Below are 21,938 nucleotides of genomic sequence, written 5' to 3'. Positions count from 1 at the left end.
TAACAGATTTTGATTGGCGCGGTGGAACTGTGGCGCCTCCAGTAAACGAAAGTAAACACTACGAACTGGATTCAATCGAAGATGTTGACGGTATATTTTTGGCGGGATTTTCGAGCTACATTGTACATGGCCTGTAGGATTTCATGATTTGCCAGTTGCCCCTAGAGGAGTATAGATAGTTGCATTTACTTAATCAAAATGGAACTACGTGCAGGTAACTGTGCATACTGACTCTCACTTGTAATTTCAGCTCATCGATCATTAAGAACCGGGATAATAATAACTCAGCGATGAAGGAAACGATATCAATTCAAGATGATTATTGCACAATTATTGCAAACCTTCACGGAAAAATTGACCTCGAGAAAAATATGTTCGGCTACGTTTAATTATATTCTTTGTTACAAAGTTGATTCTACGTCTCTTATCGCTACCCAAAATTTGCTGACACGTTGCGTGATAGTTCAGTTATGACACAACACTTGATTTCAAAAACGCTACTTTAATGCATGCCAATTTTTTTTGACTCTGTGAAAACTGAATATTGACGAAGATTAAAGTTTCAAGGTAACGTTCTTTTAAATCAGTTAAATAATATGCAGTTTCAATGCTCTTATGCAGATCTCAACTACCAAAGCAGAACACCCCAGGCTGGTTGCATCCATGGGCTGTCGAGGTATGCTTTTATTAATTAGGGTAATTTAAAATATTTAAAAGGAAACTAAAAACTAACGTGTGGAAATGAAAAAAAAAAAAATCCAATTTGAAGAGAAACAAACTTTGCATTATAAGCTGACGGTAAATTCAGAAGTAAGCTACATAGATGCGATCGAAGTTTCTCGTATTCACTCTATTATCAAATTATGATGGCAATGGCATCTAAAGCTTTAAAGTTTTCATACTTGGCAATATGTGTGCAATATGAGATTACAAAGTTACCAAAAACAAATGGTTTGATGTACACCTCTGCCTAGTCAGTACCATAGGTATTACAAAAAGCATTTAGAAGTTTTTGTTGACTATTACTTAATGATTCAAACAACAAACACCGGCCATTAGGCCTGATGAGAGAATGATATGGAACTGAACGTAAAGTCTACTCATATACTACGATGCTCTTTGATCGGAATCTGTGGACGAACTACACGTGTAGGTGCTACTTGAAGATGCTTTATCCTGTAGCTTCGCCAATGTTATTTTGGGAGCACAGTTGCCTGAGTTGCGACAAATATGGTTCAGATTTTCTTGTGCAGGGACTGTTTCCAACTCAAATCCATATTGCTTTGCGATTTCCAGCGCTTGGGAACCATACTTCTTAGCTCCTGAGTAATTCCTCTCGAGAAAACAAAGTTCCGATCTTATGATCGCGTTTTTTATTTTTGCAGCTACAGGAACTTCATTCAGAAGCCGCGTACTTCTTTCAAATTCGCGAAGAAGCTTTTGAGCTCTTGCAGAATCCTTCTTTGGAATAATTTGACTATTATCCTCTTTGGATATGGGGATACTTGAAGGTAGCGCTAAACTTGCTAGATGGATTAGCGCGAAGCACTGTCGCGCCGAGTACAAATTACTCGAGAGATCTCTGAACCGGTCGATGGCCTGGCCAAGAGACGTTTGTGACTCTGTTCGGATACACTCTTTGAATTTCATTGTTGAAAATTCCATGTTGCAGCGCCCTTGTTCATAACTAAGAATAGCTTGAGCAAACTTCGGTATGGTGAGATTTACGCCTTTCAACATTACAGCACTTTCCTTTGCTTTTTCGAGGCGTTTAAACGCCTTGCCTAGTTTCTTGCTTGGCTGGCGTCGAAACATGCTCGCCGAAGCAACATAGGCAAGCACTCTTAGAACTTCTCGTGACGCTCCACTGAATTCACTCTCTATAATCTTTAATACGCCTCCTACCAATTTTTTCGCTTTCTTTAGTTGTTTTTGATACGTCAACTGGACACTTTCTTCTATCAAGAGAAAACATTGAATCTCAGGATAGTCTCTGTATTTAAAACGTAATTCTTTCAAAGCGTTTTGAAATTCTTGCCATTTTCCATTGTCACGCAAAGGATACAACATATTTATTAATTCAGCTATTGTGTCGAACAACTTTTGACTTCGAGAGTCGACTCCGAGCGACGGTAACTGAGGAACTTCAGATGGGAGAGGAAATAGCAACATTTGAGTAACGTTTCCTCGCAGGTCGACGAGGAACATTCGATCGATGTTCGATACGTAAATTTGGTTTCCATCTCCGAGAACAACCATATCTGATAGGATATTGATATTTGCAGGTGAACTAACTTGGCTTGATGCTTGGTTTCCTCGTTCTACAGTGGCACATACAACTGTAATAGCCTCCATTTTTCGTCCTGTTGTATGTCTGTTGATCGTATCGTTGTTACCAATACTTACGAATCGTGCACTGCAAATGTTTATGTCGGCGTTCTTGCACGCTATCGGAGCGTTCATCGTCTCATGCAAGGTCTCACCTCGGCTTGCTCTTTCATTCCTTTCAATTTTTTCCAATTTTTTGCCATTGACTGAGTTATCTTGAGCTTGAATGGCGTTTTCGTTTTCTGCGTTATTGATGCTCTCAATCTGGTGATGCTGTACATTTACCATACCACTTGCGTTTCCCCATCTTGAACGAACAAAGCGCCACAGTGAACTGAAAACATTTCCCATGGTTGGTAGAGAGTGTATAGCGATACCTACTGATTCAAGCGTATTTCACTTCAGAAATGAGACTAATGTAGAGAGAAAAGAGAGTAGATTTCAACACTCCAACATCAATATACAGAGATTGGTCGTCTGATTATTTATAGTCGAAGCGAGGATCGAGACTAGAGTCTACCGAGCGGCCTTCGAACTGAAGACGTCTAACCAATCCGTATAATGTTATTGTTATGGAGTATTGGTCATGACCAATGATTGTGCCTCTACACCCTAGTTACAATGAAAAGAGACAATAGCACTTCATACATATATACATGAGATCACCAGGTCTAGGAAGTGGTGATTGTGAATAAGGGCAAATCAGTTCCCTTCGTTTTGAAGATTAATTCTTGGATTTATTTGATTATTTACAATGGCCGCAAAAGATGAAAGTTTTTTTCACAGCATAAACTAATAATTGAGTTTACCTCGCTGTTATTTACGTATACACGTATATTTCTCTTATAAAGATAATTCCACAGAAAACAAGTTGAATTCTGTATGATACTAATATTGTAAGGCGTAAAATATCATTTACAAAGGCTACAAAATGGTAAATTTGTACCTCGACACGAGGAGTGGATTGAATTGGTCTGGTTGGTTTTTGAGTTTTAAATATACGTGTCTTGTAAATATATATATGATTACAAAAAAAAAACTTTTGAATTCTGTACTTCATCAATACCGTTAGTTATGAAATCTTATTTAACTACAAAGCCAAGAAATAATAACGATTTTTAATTCAACATAAGCTAATAGTTGAATCAACCTTGTCGTTTTGACGAAATAACATGTATGTTACAATAATTCCTTCATTCTCTTTTCTGTATTTTGTCAATATCGATTTAATGAATGTTATTTACAGAGGCCCTCAAAATGTTGAATATTTTTTACTCAGCCAATCAAACGATTGAGGTGGCCATTTTATCTTTGTCATATAATTCTACTTAAAGGCAATTGAATTCTGACTTATAACAATATTTTTAAAACACTATTTACAAAGGCCACAAAAGGATGGAGTTTTGATCCAACTGATATGGCCCATTCATTTATATATTGAGAAAAAGTCAAGAACTTTGAAATCAATTTTGGAAAGTGATGACAATGATTGGAAAGCTTTCTGCATATTGTTCTGAAACCCAGTAATTACACCATTTAATCCTAACACCAAGATAACTTTGCTCAAATATTGCAGATGTTATTATTTTTTTTTCATTCTTTTCCATAAGAAAAAATCGAGAGATTCACTGAGAAAAGGTGAAATCATCAGAGTTGTAGGAGAGTGTAAGATTCGAAGTTTGGCGAAGGGACCTGACATTATTTGTCGCCTGGAGAAGGGGAAAGGAGGGGAGGGTGACAAATTTCGGTTCTGTTACGATAAAATTTACCTCATACCCCCTATGAGGCTCTCTAGTATCATTATCCCCCCCCCCCACCCCGGTAGAAACTAAAAATCCCTCTAACCTCTCCCCCCCCCTTTCAACCCTTTAGGTGATAAAGAATGACTGATCCCTATTTGTAAATACATGCATGTTCAAGTTGCCATAATCCTAATCGTACTTCGTATCAATGATCATAAAAGGCTAGGTGTTATAAAGGCTAGTCAGATCGAGATGCGCTCTGATCCGAATCCGTCGTGGTGGTAGAATTGCACGCGTACCTGCTGGAAATATTTTTAACGTGTAGCTTAGCTTGTGGTACTAAGAAGGCACTGCGGTGACATCGATCGATCTGATCTTTGGCAGGTTTAATTTCCAAATCAAATCGATATTGCTCTGCCAGATTGAGGGCTTGACGTGCATGTTCCTCGGCAATGGAGTAATTCTCCTCGAGAAAGCAGAGGTTTGACCTTGTCATGAAGTACTTTATTTTCGCTCCCATAGGGGTATCTTCAACGCGGGTGCGATCGAACTCCTCAAGGTACCGTTTTGTCTTTTTCACTGTAGGCTTTTTCGAAGCACTTGGATTTGGAATAGATAAATGCGCCAGAAAGATTAGTGCAAAGCGCTCCTTGGCGATGTATATACGATTCTCAACAGAAAGTTCTCTACACCGGTCCATACAGAGATGGTAATACTTGGTTGCCTCTGCTTTGGCACTCCTTGGATTATATACCATGGGGGCGAATTCAGACCAGAGGCGCCCTTGTTCGTAATTAAGCAGAGCGAGAGCAAATTTGGGAATCGTTGCATCGATTCCTCTCAAGTTTTCGCCACTTTGTTGTGCTCTTTCGAGGCAATCAAACGCGCTTCCTAGCTCATTCCTCTCCTCCTCCCCTCCGCGCCGAAAAGTGCTTGCTAAAGCAATATTTGCAAGCAAAATCAAAACATCACGTGACGTTCCATCGACTTCATTGTTTACAATACGTAGAGTATTTTCCGCCATTTTTCTTCCTTCCTGTAATCTTTTTTGGTAAGTTAGCCTCACAGATCTTTCGAGCGCGAGAAAACATTTAATTACTGGCTGACCTTCATATTCTGACTTGAATAGACTCCAAGCCTGATCGAATTCTTTCCATTTCCCTCTATCCCGAAGTGGATACAGTTCATCAACTATTTGTTTCATTTGTTCAAACACTTTTGTAAGTTGGGGTTCAACTCCCGGCGATGGCAACCGACATGGCGTCGAATATACCTGCCTATCCATACTTGTTTCAGCAATGGTTTCATCAGAGCCCATTGCGCCCTCAAATTTACTATAACCCAGACGGAAGTCGCAATTGGGCACTGGAACGCTGCTAGACGACACTTTAATTTCGTTGCTTTCCCCAACAATCGCATTGTTTGCGAGTACTGAGATGTTGTACGTAACTGAAGTTGCTGGCGAAATCTGGGTATGCACGTCCACCGGTGCTGTTGTTCGGTTTTCCATATCCATAGGGGGAGCATCGACCTCTGATATACTCCCCATATGTTTTCCTGATATCACGACGTCGATGTTGTTGTCATCACCGACAATGACGTTATCGCAAAATTGTACTTGTATGTTGTAAGTTGTTGCGCCGTTAACAGACTCGCTCGTAGGTTTTCCTTTTACAACTTGTTTTCGGTTTTGATCTACGCTGTTGAGCTCTGAATCGCTGAAACAAACGCCACCTTGAGTACGGGTACAGTTCTCGCCTTCATTTTGTTGCGTATCGACGTTTTCGTCGTTGCTTAAAGCGTTTACTTTTGGCGCTAACTCGCTAGTCCGACTTCGGACGGAGCTTGTCAGGAAACTGAAAGCACATCCCATTAGAGCGGTGAATACAAAATTCTGCTTCGTAAAACACGATTAGCCTTTCACTTCGAGTACGACAGAGAAAACCATCTCTGTCACTGTATTTATTATTGTTTGTCTTGCTCGAAGAACTTGTCGCAGTGTCTTTCGGGATATCTCTTCGCACTAACCAACCAAAGTGCGTTTTTCAATTGCTTTATAAAAAATATCAACTCCCAATTTGCCAAAACAAGTGCATGACTGACACTAGATTATTTTCCGGTAGCCACGTGCGCGGGTTCTCTGAAGTTGCGTAATCCCTCAAGTGGACATTTAAACTGCATGCTCAATGAGCCATGATACCGGAAAAACTGCTTCCTGTTTCTCTTGTCTCTAAGGATAACAATGGCGACCTGAATGGAAGTTGTTTGGATTTCAGTTTATGAGAGGAGCTCATGAGAGGAATTTTTGAGAACAAAAGGTCCAGATGTCTTCTGATGTCTCGAACCTTCAAGGAAAGTTATTTGGAGTAGAGAACAAATCGCAATTTTGATCTAATTTCTTCGTTTATAAGTGCAGGAGATTACTACTTGTTATGACTTGCTTTGTCAATTATTGACAAACAGGGTTCGAATTATCGAAGATGAATTAAAATTGCAGTGAAAGTCGCACGAAAAATCCAGTGATTTTCTTTGAGGAAGTATTGGTTCGAGTTCTGGGAGTCGACTGTATGCCTTCTATCCCTGATCGGTGTTGTTCGAAACAATTTTCTTACAAATTAGCAATCTTTTGACTTTAAAGGATATCGGAGACGTCTACGGTAGTTATTAAGAGCGCTTGTCTGTAAGAATCAGAAAAATTCTAAATTTCGCGGCAAGGGTGAAAAATTCGATTTCTTTCTTATTTTAATATTAGATAGGCTAGACTATAACTAAAATCACTGGATACTTTTTCTGGCAAAGTATCTTTTTATTTCAGAGAAAAATACGAATAACAAAATTCCGTTAAAATCGTCATTTTTAGCAGCAAATTATTGCACGAGTTTGAGGGCTTCGCGTTCTTTTTCAACCTCATAAGACCTCACAAAACGATTTTTGTAAACACTGCGTTCCTCTTTGCGTCTAAAATAATTTAAATTCGTAAGCATACATTTCTGTTCAGTAAAAGTACTTTGTGAGTAAAGTTAATTTTCAGCATGTGCTAAACCTTCAAATGGATTAAGCTTTTGGTGGTAGAATTGCGAAAAGATGTTCTCAATATAACTGTAAAAATTTGTCTGGGCAAATGATTGAGAGCGATAAAAGAGCTTTTCAAAGTCCGTTAAAATGCAGTTATGTGACCTTTCGCGGTCACTGATTTTAGCATTGCTGGCAAAGCTTGGCAAATTAACTATTTTCATTATTTTTTTTATTAAAGGAAAGGAAAGCCTTCTGTGGATGTAAAGATATTTCATTGCTCTTTGTCAGTGAGGGGAGCTAATTGGAATGAGTCTAATGAAAGGTAACCTCTGTGTCATTATTTCCATAAAATGCAATAAACTGCAGACTTGAAATTCACAAAATCATTTCTCTATTGAAAGGAACGTGTGTCGAAGTCTTGTCTGGATTTTGCTCGAGTGAAGTATTCATGAGTTGGTCATATCAATTGCATATTTTGGTAATTCCTTCATGTTTTCATATGTCCACTTTATACAACTGATCTTAAAGTTAGAAACGAAGTGACTCTTAAGCTTAGTTAATTCTCAGAATTAATGCGTTTATTTACATTGTGAGATTTTGAAGCCTTATTTCGCTAATATTCGGTTTTTCCAAACGCGAATTAGTTCTGTAATAATTAACAACAAAAACTAGCCGACACATTTATATTTGGTTGATATTACATCTACTACAAGCACATTATGATAATAATAACTTACATACGAGAGACTTTCTCTGATCCAGGACTTCCGGTATCTGATTTCCGGTTATGGAAGTCAGAAAGTAGTTTCTTAAAATCCCGGGGATTTTGGTACCTAAAGTTCCAAAACATGAATTGTAGAAAAGCTTCAAGGTTCTCAATTATTGAAGCGACTTAGTTATGGCAATGAAGGAAAATGAAGTGCAAGAAATGTGTTATTTCTTGTTTGTTCGTATACTAATGAGATTTTGTGCATTTGGGTCAAATAAGTGGCTCAGCTGAATAACAATTTCTTCTTTCTCTTCGAAAACTTCAAGGACAGGTTTTAAGGTCAAAGTGATGTGATATCAAAAATACCTAATTTCCGTGCAACGTACAGATCTGAGTTGTCCAGTACGGTTCTGTTTGATACTTGCGAGTCCGCGCACGAAAAGAAGTTGATCATACGTACTCGCGATTTCTCCGGGCACTCCAAAACTTCCATCACTACTGTATCGGTATATGACCTCTTCTCATTGTCTTTCTTTTCTACTATGATGAAAAAGTACAGCTCTATGTTGCTTTTGCTTGCCATCAGTTCACTATCCGCGACGTCAATGCATGGTAGAGTCCATAAAACTCCCTCTGTCTATTTCGTATGCAAATTGTCAAAAGCATATTTCACACTACATGTGGTTTGCTCCAAATAGGGTGAAATCCGTTCCTCGATTGCTGTAACTGGTGATCTCGTTTTCCAGAAACGGTATTTTCATCATTGTCTCTTGAAAGATTGTTCAGAGTCGTGTTGACATGCATTCCCTTCGTAAACGGCGACTCGCCGTTATCACAGATTGTGAAAATTCTTGAGAAGGTGTCGAATTTCCAGAACGGTAGTCATTCTCGGTGTTGTTATCACCAATAACCAGGACTTCAAGTTTGGAATTGTCAAAACTGATTGAATATTTACCGATTTGTGGCGGTGAGTTAGGTCGGAAACCCGACACCATTTTCCTGCGAACGATTGTTTATAGGAGCGCCTCAGGGATACCTGCTTCTTACACTGTTTAAGGAAACAAGTATTTTCAATAAAGGTAATTAACAATTGCAGGGATATTGTCACCTTAAATAGGACATTTAGGTAAAGTTGTTTGAAACCCAGTGGGTCTTAGTTCTAGAGTGCATTTGCTTTCAAAATTACCATCTCTTTTGGCAAAGAGGGTTATGGAATTAAGTGGCCTCAGTTAATTGGGGATTTTTTATTTCACAGTAGGCTGGGAGGGATTTGCTTGTGCTATATAAGGGCAAATTATACTAAAAAGCAATTTAAAAACAACGAAGGGAAGGGGGAAGAGGTGGAGAGGAGAAAAGGGAAACCTTCCCACCCCTGATGCGAAGGTTAGGGTATAAAACAGTGACTTTCCTATCAAGGTCCTATCAAAGCTAAAGCTGAATTTGGAGGAGTGTTTTCTCGTGTCTCTATGGCTGTAAAACATGGATCAGCTCTACTGTTGTTTCAAACATTTTTTAATCTCTAATCTGAGGCTTAAAACTCATGTTAGGCAACTGGTAATAGAATGAGTGATAAATTAGATGTACATGTAGATGAGTTTTCTATCATTTCTGTAGCCTATTTAGACCACTCCTGATAATCAGAGTAAAAAAAGAAAATATGTAAAAGCAAACAAGAAGTTTTAAATGGTTTGCAAAGGCACATGGTCAACGTTTGATCTTGTGTCACTAAAAGTGTTCAAATACATCTTATTTCACCTAGTATTTAGAGGTTATAGAGGTCAGATTGTCATGGCAAGCACACAACTAGGAATTTTTTTTTTTAATCAAACATGCACATTCTTAATGCCTGAGAGCCAACTCTTACATACTGGTCAGCTGGCTACTGGTACTCAATGGCATGCCTGACTTGATTAAAACAAATCTTTTTTTTTTTTTTTTTCATTTCTTTAAGGCTATAGTATTTGCTCATACACGAATTGAACACATTCTTTTTTATGAGAAAATAAAACCAAATGCTTAGTTAAGGTCAAATGAATGCTAATAAAACTTAATGTTGACTTTGCACAGGGCGAACAAAATACATTTTGTGTTGTAAAAGTTATCCCTTTCTTCACAAGCCATTCTTTTTTCCATTCATAAAATAAATATATTTTTTATTCGCAATTGCAAATGAGAATTAAAGCTGTAGAGGAACGTGAATATTTGAAAACATACATGGCTACTTTTTAAGGCAAATTTCAAAGGAAAATTATTGAATAGATTTCTGCAGAAAGCCTAGAACCCAAAGGAAAACATTAACCAAGCACTGCGAGCTACCTGCACTGCAGAAGCTTGACCCTTGCTGCTGATGATTATCCCTCAGGATTAATAGTGGTAATAGGAAAAGTAATTTCCAAAATTGGATGACTACAAAGCAGGAGTCAGGTGAATGTACCTTGGGTATGATTAAAGACCAAATTGGACAGCACAAAGTCCTGTTACCAATTAATCATAACTATGATTAATTTCAAAGAAAATATTTTCAATAGAGACATTGTGTAAGCTAAAAAAATCCTCAATTTTGGAAGCTCCCCACTTTGGTTGAGTAAATAGTTGTTGCTATGGTTATTGTAAACAATTATGTGATTAGTGAATTTAACTGAGCAGATATAGTATGATTGGCTGCTTTAACTGTCCGATAGCAGCCAACTGTCGGATTACACTGTCCAATCACACTTCTATAAAATAATTGGTGAAAAATAAAGCAGCTAATACACCAATCGCAGCTGAGGAAATGGTACTGGTTATGATGTCATTACAGGAGAAAACTGCTACTCCTCCCTGAATTGCATGCCAAACCATTATAATATTAATTTTCAAATGTTTGTCAGACTTGCTTAACAGTTTCTTAAACTTTCATTCCCATTCCATTCTTTGTAATAAATATCATAATTGTTCACATTTTGTACAAAGTTTGTTTTGAGAATATGATGTGTGATAAAAGTGATGATCTTTATGTAATAGTTTTTGCTATTCTAATTTGCTTGTTGTTTAATATTGTACTGATACTATAAGGAGAAATTATGTCTTTGTCACTCATGGGAGTGAAAGGGTTTAAACTCATTATACCATTTATAATTCTCAGTGGAGTGAAACACTGGAGCCGAATGATTGTTAACTTCAGAGGAACGCAGCATGGGGACCTGGTCAACTTAAACCTAACACCTTGAGACTGTGAGAGGTATACCTTGAAGGCAAGAAAAAATTTTAAATTGTCTTTGCAAGATTTCAAATGATTTGCTCCTGAACTGACGTCACAGAAAAAAATTATTTCGAAACAAATATGTTAAAGTACATTTATTTATTAAATTCTTTATTACAAAGCTGATTCTACATCTCTTATCGCTTCCCAAAATTTGCTGACACTTGCATGAAAGTTTAGATATGACAGCATTTTATTTAAAAAATGCTGCTTTCATGCATACAAAAGTAATAACGATAGAGTTCCTTTAATTTAATGTGGGAAATGAATACTGACGAAGATTATAGTTACATGCTAACATTTTGATGTCAGCAGTGAAATGATATGCAGTTTCAATGCTTCTATGCAGAATTTAACTTCCACAATCTAATACCTTAGGCTGTTGACACTTAAACTCCCATAGGTAATTAACATTTAACTTCTCTCTATAGCATCCACACATTATCTAGCCAACATGTCATGAGAATACTCAAACTTATCAGGTAGGAGTTAGTAGTCTTGATCTAACACCAAACACTCGTGACTTATTTACAGGGAAATGTGTAGCAGCTAGAAGGAAGAATTGACAATCAGACCTTGGGAGTTAACCATGAGGTTGTTAAGGTATGACTTACCAAGTTATTGATGTAATTGAGACCATTTGCAAGAAAAGGAAAGAGAAAACCAATGAGTGGAAATGGAAGAGAAAAAAGCCTTCTCGAAGTTGGAAAGAAACAAGTTTTGCATTATAAGCTCAAGCCACATTCAGCAGTAAGCTACATACATGCAAATGTGTCAAAGGTAGGGCTAAACTTGCCAGATAGATTAGCGCAAAGCACTGTCTTGCCGAATACAAATTTTCACTCGATAGATCTCTGAACTGCTCTAAGGAAAGGCCAAGGAACCTTTGTGCCGCTGTTCGGATACAGTCTTTGGATTTCATTTGGGCAAATTCTATGTTACAGTAGGTGAGAATAGCTAGAGCAAACTTAGGTATGGTTAAATTCACGTCTTTCAGCTTCACTGTACTTTCCTTTGCTTTCTCCAAGCATTTAAACGCTTTGCCTAGTTTCCTCTTGGGCTGGCGTCGAAATATGTTTGTCGAAGCATTTGCAAGAACTCTTAAAACATTTCGCAACGCTTCATTGAGATCACTATTGTTTATGATGTTTACAGCAGTTTTTGCCAACTTTTTCGATTTTTCTAATTGTTTTTGTTACGTTAACCGCACACCATCTTCTATCAAGAGAAAACATTGACTCTCAGAATAGAGTTTGTATTTGAAACTTAACCTCCCCAAAGCGTATTCAAATTCTTGCCATTTCCCTCTGTCGCGTAGAGGTTTGTCCTGAGTTTGAGGATGACACTTGACTTTGGTAAAGATATTTCATTGCACTCTGGCAATTTGAGACGAGTCCAATGAAAGGTAAACTCTGTGTCGTTATCGCCATAAAATGCAAGTAACTACTGTTAGGTGGACTTGAAATTCACAAATCCTTTCTCCGTTGATAGGAACGTGTGTCGAAGTCTTGTCTGGATGTTGCTTGAGTGAAGTATTCCTGAGCTGGTCATATCAATCGCATATTTTGGTAATTCCTCCATGTTTTCATTTATCCACTTTACACGATTGATATTACAGATTAGAAGCTCTTCCACAAAAGCTTTAAGAAACGAAATGACTCTGAAGTTTACGTAATTCTCAGATTTAATGTGTTCAGGTACATTGTAAAATTTTGAAGCCTTATTTCTCTAATATTTTTCCACAGACTAACAAAATTGCATTTTGTGGTCTTTTAAAAAATCTACAAGTGCTTATTTATTCCAAATTGCACGAGAAAATCATGTGATTACGTATTCATAATATACATGAAAAAATACGAGATAGCTTATCATAATTATGCAGAAGCAAAGCGCTCGCATCAAGTGCAGAAATAATTTATTCAAACCCTGCAAGTGACATTGTGCGTTCGGTCAAAACAACCGCGAACGGTCAAAATAACAATATACAACCGGCTCCAAAGCTTCCATCACTATTGGATCGGTATATGACATCTTCTCATTGCAAACTATGTCTTTCTTTTCGACTGAGATGAAAAAGTACAGCTCTGTATTGCTCTTGCTTGCCATTACCACACTATCCGCAGGGACAATGCAGGGTGAAGTTCTCAAAACTGCCACTGTCTAACTCGTACGCAAACTATTAAAAACATCTTATGCACCACTTCTAGTTTGCTCCAAATTGGGTGAAATCCTTTCCTCGATTGCTGTAACTGGTTATCCCGTTTCCCAGAAACGATATCTTCTTTATTGTCTCTTGAAAGATTGTTCAAAGTCGTGTTGACCCGCTTTCCCTTCGTAACCGACGACTTGCCGTCATCACGGATTGGTGAGGATTCTTGAGAAGGTGTCGAATTTCCAGAACAGTTTTCATTCACGATGTTGTGATCACCAATTACCAGGGTTTCAAATTTGGAATTGTCAAAACGGATTGAATATTTACCGATTTGTGCTGGTGAGTTAGGTCGGAAACCCGCCGCCATTTTTCTGCGAACGATTGACGTCACAGGGTTATTTTTGGATTTACCTTAATTGCACAGGGGAACTGGTAACAAAAGTGATCAACGGTAGAGTTATTTGAATCGAAAGTGAAAAAGGGAAAAATTTTTATAATGGTATTGGTGATAATTTTCTGCATTTGGCCCATTTGACCCATTGTTTTACACACTTTTCATAAGACTGGCGAATCGCTTACAACTCAATCGCTTTCATTGAGCTGAAAATTGTCTGCAAGTAAGTAATTTTGCATCCTTGTTCTGTGATTGTGATTCGATCAAACCGTCAGGTTAATTATGTTGGCACACTGTTACTTTTAAAAGACGTTTACTGTAAAACTTTAAAGAAGAACCAAATTTAAGGCAAACATCGTGGATTAAATTACATTTCATGAGAGCGTTCACATCCAGTCTTTCTTGGACACCAATATTTGATCCTTTAAAACGAACTTATGATATTATTAGGTCTTTAGTTTGAAGATTTTGCTTCCGTTTTGAGGTTAAAATCACTTTAATTTCCTTTCATGCAGGGGAGGAGGAGGGGGTACTTTGGTCAATTTTGCCTGGTTATGATGCAGCTGGCTTCTCAGAACACCTACCCAATTTTAGTCTATTCTTTGGTTAATTATAGACCTTATCTTAGTCACTTTTGGGCAAATTTAATTTTCGTGATCCGAATTCAGTCAATTTTTTGTTTATGCATCTAGCCACCTTATAAAGCTTTTTCTTAATATAGGCCATTTTTAAACTCCTACTTACCAGAATTTTCTTACTTCAAAAATCCCGAAATTGTGTGACCTCATTTTAAAAACTTTATTTAAAAAGCGACCCAAATGTAATCAATCCAGTCGTGAAAGGTCGACCCCATTCCCAATAGCCCATTACCAGGAATTAAACCTCCTCCTTCGGCCTCTCACCCGTGCACTTTTTTGCACAGTCTCCCTCTTTAACTGAGAGGAGCTTGCTTAAACAAAGTTCCCTGCGGAAGACCATTGGAAAATGTCCATGGAACATTAGTTACCTTGGTTTGAAAATTGATTCTTGGGATTTTCTGATTATGTACAGAAGCCACAAAATATTTAAGACTTTTATTTAACATCAGGTAATGATTAAATTGGCCCCGCTGTTTACACTTATAAACATATATTTCTCTCGTAAAGAAAATTCCACAAACGTCCAGTTGGATTCTATGAAATATCAATATTGTAAGTTATGGAATATTTACAAAGGCCACAAATTTGTAAATTTTTGCTTCAGCGTGAGCTATGGGACTGAGGTCGCCTTGTTGGTTGCGAGGTATAAACATATATGAGTCGTATTGATTACACTTAACCATCAATATCTGAGTTCTCTTTTTCATCAATTTTGTGAGTAATAAAATCTTATTTTCAAAGCCAACAAAGAGGGAAGATTTTTAATTTAGCATAAGCTAATGACTGGATCAGCCTTATAGTTTTGACTGAAAAATCAAAAAATTAATAAATTCTGTATATTGTCAACAATGCGTCAATGAAATATTGACAAAGGCCTCAAAATGTAAAAAGTGTTGATTCAACATAATCTAATGATTGAATCGGCCTATTTATGTTTGTCCTATAAACACGAATGCCTCTTTTAAAAATAATTCCACTAAAAAAATTGAATTCTGTATTTCTCCAAAATTTTGCATTAAAACACCATTTACAAAGGCCACAAATAAAATATTCTTGATCCATCACACGTTAATGACTAAAATAGCCTATTTATTTTTTTGTTTAGTAAGAAAACTCAGAAGGAAAATTCAAAAACAATTTTGCATAGTAATTAGATAACGTTCAGCAAATTGTTCTGAAAACTAGTTAATTCTTTATAATTACGACATTAATCTTAAGGAATCATTCATTAATTATCGCCGGTGAAGGTGAGGGGTGGGGTGGTCGGAGGATTTTGGGAGGGGCACATGGTTTTCAGGGTGGGAATGGAGGGGTGATCTGTCGTCGCCAACAGAGTATAAATGGGAATTACAGAAAACTGACTGCCAGTAAGGGAGGGTCACAAGAATACGTCAGACCCTCAGGGGGGACTGAGTAAATTTTTACTGTGACACAATCGAAATCCTCCTAGATTTCCTTGGCTGGCGGAAATCAATCTCATTATTATCGTCGATCAGGAAAATACTGGAATCGCGAATATGTATTTGTACATCTGAACCACTGAAACAAACGCTGCCTTGAGTACGGATGCAGTTCTTGCTTTCATTTTGTTGCGTATCGACGTTTTCGTCGTTGCCTATAGCGTTTACGTTTGGCACTAACTTGCTAGTCCGACTTTGGACGCAGCTTGTCAGGAAACTGAAAGCACATCCCATTAGAGTGGTGAATACAAAATTCTGCTTCGTAAAACACGACTAACTTTTCAGTTCGAGTACGAGAGAGAAAACCATCCCGGTCACTGTGTTTATTATTGTTTGTCTTGTTCGAAGGACTTGTCGCATATCTTTTCGCTCTAAGCAACCAAAGTGCGTTTTTCAATTGCTTTATGAAGAATATCAACTCCTGATTTGCCATCGAACAGTGTATGACTGACACTTGATTATTTTCTGGTAGCCACGTGCGCGGGTTCTGTGAAGTTGCTCAATCGCACAAGTGGACCTTAAAACTACATGTTTCCCTTAAGGAAGCATTGGTTCGAGTTCTGGGGAGTCGACTGTATAATTTCTATACCTGATCGTTGTTGTTCGAAACAATTTTCTTGCAAATTAACAATCTGTTCACTTCCAAGGATATTAGAGACGTCTACGATAGTTATTGATTAAAGGTGTTGCGACCACTAGGTACCAGGTATGTCGGGAACTTCAGGTGTTTGACTTTGATCGGTCTGGGGAAACTGCTTCGCTTGCAGGTTTGATAAAGGAAAGTGAAAACGGTGAAACATGTGCACGTTAATTTTATTTCTTTTTCTCTGTCTTAATGTGTTTGACTTTTTGGGCTTCTAATGAAATGGCAAGTAATGAAATTTAACATTTTAGAGCTCTTTTAATGAACTACTGAAACCTAATTTTCGTAAGTGGAGACGCAAGGAACATTCAACAGGTAAACCATCATTTTGAAGCGAACGCAAATGATCGCAAACAAATCACTTCTTTAGTTAACAAATATACCGTCTCCTCCCAAAAAATTATAATTCTACCTAAATTTTTCAGAAGCAGGAGACAACTTGCTTTCAGTCTCACAAGGGAGTAAATGCGAGATAAAACCTACACACTGAAACACAAATTTATACAGCCTTTCCCGATGATCGATTTACACAAATTCGTCTATTAAGCGAGCCGACCACCCTAAAACTGTGAATTAAAGTTGACACAAAATCAAACTGACTATGAGAGTGAAAATACCCTATTCAGACTGGAACAACAACGTTTGTCTTTGTAAAAAAAAAATTATTGTGTAACGTATAGTCGACAACCTACATTTTTTGCGCATTTCAATTTTGCTGCAGGTGTCATTTTAGCGTAATCGGTTGGATTTTCTCAACTTTCTCACCCATCAACTAAATATTGTGTGGCGTCACGTCTGAAATTTAGACCCTACTTTCAGTCAGCCTCAATCTCCTGTCAAACGAAAGTTTTAAATTGAATCAGTTCTTGAAAATATAATTCACTTCAGGCAAGCTAACTTTTGTTCACAACTTTTACAATTCTTTGTAGGTTTGCTTTTATAGTTTTCCATCTTCTTGCTATCTTGAAAGCACATGGATTGAAGTGTCGAAATGTACTTTTGCATCCGCCAATTTATCACGGGCTGCCACATTAAAGAGGGGAGTTGAACTCAGTTTAATTTCAGAAAAAGTTATCCTAGTCTCCCTTAAGACAATCCATTTATCATAACTTATCTAGTGCTTCCTAATAAAGATCATGGCTTATGTAGACTTGAAATTGACAAAATCCTTTCTCCATGAAAAGGAACATGTGTCGAAGTCTTGTCTTGATGTTGCTTAAGTGAAGTATTCCTGAGCTGGCCATATCAATTTAATATCAATTGATATGAATGTTTAGAAGTTCATCCATAAAAGCTTTAAGAAACGAAGTGACTCTTAACTCTCTTAGTGACTTACTTAATCCTCGGAATGGATGTGTTTAGTTGTGTCGGAAATGAAACTAAAGAGTCTGCTATGATCTGAAACTTCACGTTTTATTTTATAAAATCAACTTTATCTCTCTCTCTCCCCCTCTCTCCATCTCTCACGCTTCTCGTCTCACGTTCTCGCTCTGTCATTTTCAATATATGATATGAACCTATTGTTCAATCATCCGTTACTTATTGCCAAAAGACAACCGGAAATTAATTAACGTTGAATAATCTCTCACACACTCCCCTGTTTTCTTTCCAAAGGAGAAAAAACACTAGAATGGCACACTCGATAAAATTTTGAAATTCAGTGAGCGAAACGGAAAGTTGGTTCAGTAAATCAGTTCAGTGTTCTTAAATATCTCTAATCAGTATTAATGTTCGCGTCTTGAATGCGATAGCGAGCGGCTAGCGCTGCAATCCCGGCTGGGCCTGAATGTCGGGGCTTCGGGGTCGAGTTGCGGAGGAGCCTGTACATTCTCCCGATCGTAGGACAGCTCCAACGGGTAAAGATGTTGTACCGCCCGTCCGAGTGTTCCTTTCCGCGCTCGAAGTTTGGCAGCTTGAACGATTCCATCTCGTCCCGAAATCAGATCTTCCACGATTCTTATTTTCCACTCATTGCGATTTCGTTCCTTGATCAGTGATGACCACCTCTCCTTTGGCCAAACGCGTAGTTTGACCCTTGTGTTTCATCTGGTGTCGTTCTCTCAATCCTCTTAAAATATTCGGTAGTCCACCTGGTCCACAAAGCTTGCTTGCACCTTCGCAGATATTTAGCTCTTCTGCGCTGATGGAATTCCCTTAGATGGGGTGGGTCCAGTTTTGGTAGCTGGTTTGATCGAAGAAATAGCCACGAGTAAGGGGTAGGCACGGGTAACTGTATATCGTCTTCGACGTAACATAAAGGGCGTTTATTCAAAGGCTCAGCGGTTGAAGTCGAGAAGCTGACTCGAATATCGTCTTTTTCTTTGTCCCAGGGGACCTGCAGCAGTTTTGATTCGTCCTTTCTGGTTCCCAGTTGCTGTTTGGCGTAACTCTGACTTTCTTCATCTGAAGTGGCAGTTTCAACTTCTAACTCCCGATTGTTGGAGTGCCACTAGTGCGGCTTGAAAGTCGCCTGTCATCCTGATTTCTTACGCTTGTTTTGTTGTCTCCCCGCCACTGATTAAACGTCTACGTACATGCTGTGCTCTATTTCCTCTACTAGTTCTGAGTACTATTCTGTATCGCTGTAGATGTTGTTTGATAACCGCGGCCAAGAGGAATGGAGACGGTGCTAAACCAAAGAGTACTCGAGTGAATCGTAAGGTTTCTACTTGTTTGCTTGCCAGATCTTTTAATCAATGAAAGCGTAGGGCATCTCGGACTTCTCCTCGAACGCAAATTTGCAAAAATGCTCGTTTCAAATCGCCAGCTATTACCACGGGATAGAACCTATTTCGTATCTGCACGTTCCAAAGCTGGTTCTGTAGTGGAGGGCCGATTTCGAGACACTCGTTGCGTGAGGGGACACTTGCATATGCTCTTCCAGAAGCATCATAGACAATGCACATTTTTGTAGATTCTGCATTCTGACGCACAACCGCGTTTTGAGGAATGTATCAATCCCTTTCGTCCTTGACCACCTCGTCGGCGCCTTCTACGGTCCCTTGACTCAGTTGATTCTGGATAATGTCGTTGTACCTCTCAAGCTCGCCTTGCATCAGATTCCGCACCAGATTTTGGAGACGTTTTAAACTTCCTGTTTGATTGGTCGGTAGGGGAGGATGATTCCGTTTCTAGGGCAGGCTCGTCTCTTACCAGCCTTCTAGACTCTTGGTTAGTTGCTCTTTGGACTCTTCGTAAACGGTTTCCTGGACTCCACTTGGGTTGTCCTTTAGCCCCAAAATGTCTAACTTGCACAATTCTTCATGATCGATTGCGGAGGTCTGAGTTGAGAACATGTTGCTAAGATCCAACTCCGTTCTGGGTGGCAAGATCCAGATCCGGTCCAGCCGAACTTCGTATCTTCTGTCACTGGTTCTCCCGAGCGCCCAACTCTTGGTCTGGCCCCTGTTTTGATCCTAGTATACTCGTTTGTTCAAAGGATCAGATGAACGGGCAACATCGCCTTCTCGTCGTTATCATTTGTTGTTACGTCCTTCAAATGAGAAAACTGCGCTACGATATCTGAGCATTTTTCAATGTCAACTCTTTACGGTCGACTTTTTTTACTTCGGCTTCTAAGGTGAATTTGCCATCAACGCTTCGAATCTGTAGGTCATAAATGTCTATCGCTTTGTTTGAAGTAACACACATCATTTCAATGCGCTTGAATTGTTGACGGATAGGACGCAAATGTAAACAGTCCAGAAGCGTTGATGAAGCGTAGAAACTTCCAGCTCTCGTATCCAACAATGCTCGACACTTAACACCGTTCACGTCAACTGTGACGATAGGATACACCTTTTCTCTTTACGCTCGTTGTGGTCATCAGCTGGTCTCACGATGTAGGTTTGTCGCCGATCGACGTATAATGTCTTCGGCGGCAGATCTGGCAGCCAGAACGGCATTTACACTCGGCAGCGCGGTGTCGACTTCCTGTACAATTGAAACACAATTGTTCCAGACCTAGTTGCTTCCTGCGGTCTCCAACTGTCACAAACTCGTTGCAATTCACAGCTCTGTGATCATGTTCTTTCGCGATCGCTGAATTTTGCACCTTGCTTCCCTGCATTACTCGTGCTGCTCACAATAGGGTCGATTTCTTTCCAATTTTTTCAAAGCTTTTATCAATCGTGGGAAGTCCAAATCCTGCCAGTCTATTTGTTCTATGGCTAGATCTGCTTTTACACCATTTAGTTTGTCGAGCTCACTCCTTGCATTTCCCGTCACGTCTTTCAATTTGCCTTGTGTTTCTAAAGCTTGCACATTGTACATGAGCTTCTCATAAAATTCGTGGATAAGCGCAGGTTGTGTTCTTGTACTTCCACATCATCTTCCCTAAAAATAAGAAAATAAGACTAAAAATATGAAACAAAAGGGTGACCAACCATTCACAGAGTTATTAAATAGATTTAGAACTGTTTCACGAACAGAGGGCGATATTCAATGCATTCAAGACTAGTGCATCCTGAAGATACTGATTATCCAGTATCCATTGTTTTGTATTCTTGGGACAGTTTTTTCTGTATATCCTGTTTATTTTTCATATCCCTAAATTGTTTTCTCTCCAAAAATATATTTTCTTTGGTGGCTCCATTGCTTTATAGTATTGTCTTTTTTTTCTATGATTAATTATCAATTTTTTTCTTTCCTTTCTGTCAACTACTTTACATGAACATGTAGCAAACAATATTCTGTATTGCCCTGGTGCACCTTCCCACGGTTCACTTCTACGCTGTCTTTCAGTCCAAACATAAACACTGGGCAATTTGAGACTGTCACTGCTATTCAGCATTGTGTGGATGATATACGTAATTGGATGACCAATAATAAAGTACTTCTCAGTGACGATAAAACAGAATTCGTAATGATTGTTACCAAGCAACTACTAGCCAAGGTTAACATTGAGCATATTTTAATTGGAGATTGTGTAATTAGGGCAAAAGAGGTAGTTAAGAACTTAGGGACATGGTTAGACTCGACTCTTTCAATGAATCCTCATGTAAATAACACTTGTTCCAATGCTTCTTATTACATGTTTAATATAAGAAGAATTAGGAAATATCTCTCTAGGCGATCCACTAAGAGGCTCATTCACGCGTTTGTCTCAAGTCGTGTAGACTGTTGCCTACCGGCCTACCATCTTAATAAGTTACAGAAGGTCCAAAATGCTGCCGTTAGGTTAATTTTCCAGGAATCTAAATACTGCCACGTAAGACCGTTGCTGTATAATCTGCACTGGCTTCCGGTTAAATTCCGAATAGACTTTAGGATGTTATTGCTGACGTATAAGGCTATCAATGGCTTAGCACCTTTTTATCTCTACGAACTTATTAGTCTTGAAAAAGCATGTAAATACAAGTTACGCTCCGATTGTGATGGACTGCTACTAAACCCTGTGAAATTCAAGACTTTAACAACGTTAGAAGATCGATCTTTTGCTGCTGCTGCTGCTGCTCCTCAATTGTGGAATTCATTGCCTCATGCGATAAGGTGTAGCCCTTCAGTAGCATCTTTTAAAAAGACACTCAAGACATTTTTACTTCAGAAGCTTTTTTGTGATTTTATGTGCTTTTTAATCTCGTTTTTAGGAGGTTTTATGCAGTTTTTTATGATTAA

General features: G+C 38.5%; 3 protein-coding genes across 22 annotated transcripts in view; 1 reads left to right on the top strand and 2 right to left on the bottom strand.

Annotated features, from left to right (window-relative positions):
• LOC131786758 (uncharacterized) overlaps positions 1-21,938 on the top strand; it is a 39,412-nt gene that overhangs the window by 4,897 nt on the left and 12,577 nt on the right. For 4 of the 20 annotated variants that reach the window (XR_010717592.1, XR_010717590.1, XR_010717586.1 and 1 more), the window contains exons 4-8: positions 7-214; positions 622-676; positions 7,324-7,407; positions 10,919-11,027; positions 11,570-12,603. Coding sequence is in view for 4 of the 20 variants with exons in the window: in XM_066167501.1 (XP_066023598.1) it covers positions 7-90; positions 622-676; positions 7,324-7,407; positions 10,919-11,003 (308 nt within the window). In the remaining 16 variants the exon portion in view is untranslated. Of the gene's footprint in view, positions 1-6; positions 215-621; positions 677-7,323; positions 7,408-10,918; positions 11,028-11,168; positions 12,689-21,938 lie in introns of those variants that run through there. The other 16 variants (XR_010717596.1, XR_010717594.1, XR_010717591.1 and 13 more) reach the window with 13 other exon arrangements.
• Positions 475-4,156, bottom strand: LOC131786756 (uncharacterized). Its single transcript, XM_066167494.1, has one exon. It carries the CDS (start codon positions 2,677-2,679, stop codon positions 1,108-1,110), a length of 1,572 nt encoding a protein of 523 aa, XP_066023591.1. The 5' UTR covers positions 2,680-4,156; the 3' UTR covers positions 475-1,107.
• Positions 4,175-6,033, bottom strand: LOC131786755 (uncharacterized). The gene has a single exon (XM_059103815.2). The coding sequence runs from the start codon at positions 5,941-5,943 to the stop codon at positions 4,309-4,311; it is 1,635 nt and encodes a 544-aa protein (XP_058959798.2). The 5' UTR covers positions 5,944-6,033; the 3' UTR covers positions 4,175-4,308.

This window comes from Pocillopora verrucosa, chromosome 5, assembly GCF_036669915.1.
Source record: "Pocillopora verrucosa isolate sample1 chromosome 5, ASM3666991v2, whole genome shotgun sequence".
Classification (NCBI taxonomy): domain Eukaryota; kingdom Metazoa; phylum Cnidaria; class Anthozoa; order Scleractinia; family Pocilloporidae; genus Pocillopora; species Pocillopora verrucosa.
Note: the sequence above shows the minus strand (reverse complement) of the source record. Positions and strands in the feature narration are given on the sequence as shown.

What these genes read in the sequence shown, in the direction of transcription:
- LOC131786756 (XM_066167494.1), bottom strand. Translation starts at nt 2,679, where the DNA reads ATGGGAAATGTTTTCAGTTCACTGTGGCGCTTTGTTCGTTCAAGATGG.
- LOC131786755 (XM_059103815.2), bottom strand. Translation starts at nt 5,943, where the DNA reads ATGGGATGTGCTTTCAGTTTCCTGACAAGCTCCGTCCGAAGTCGGACT.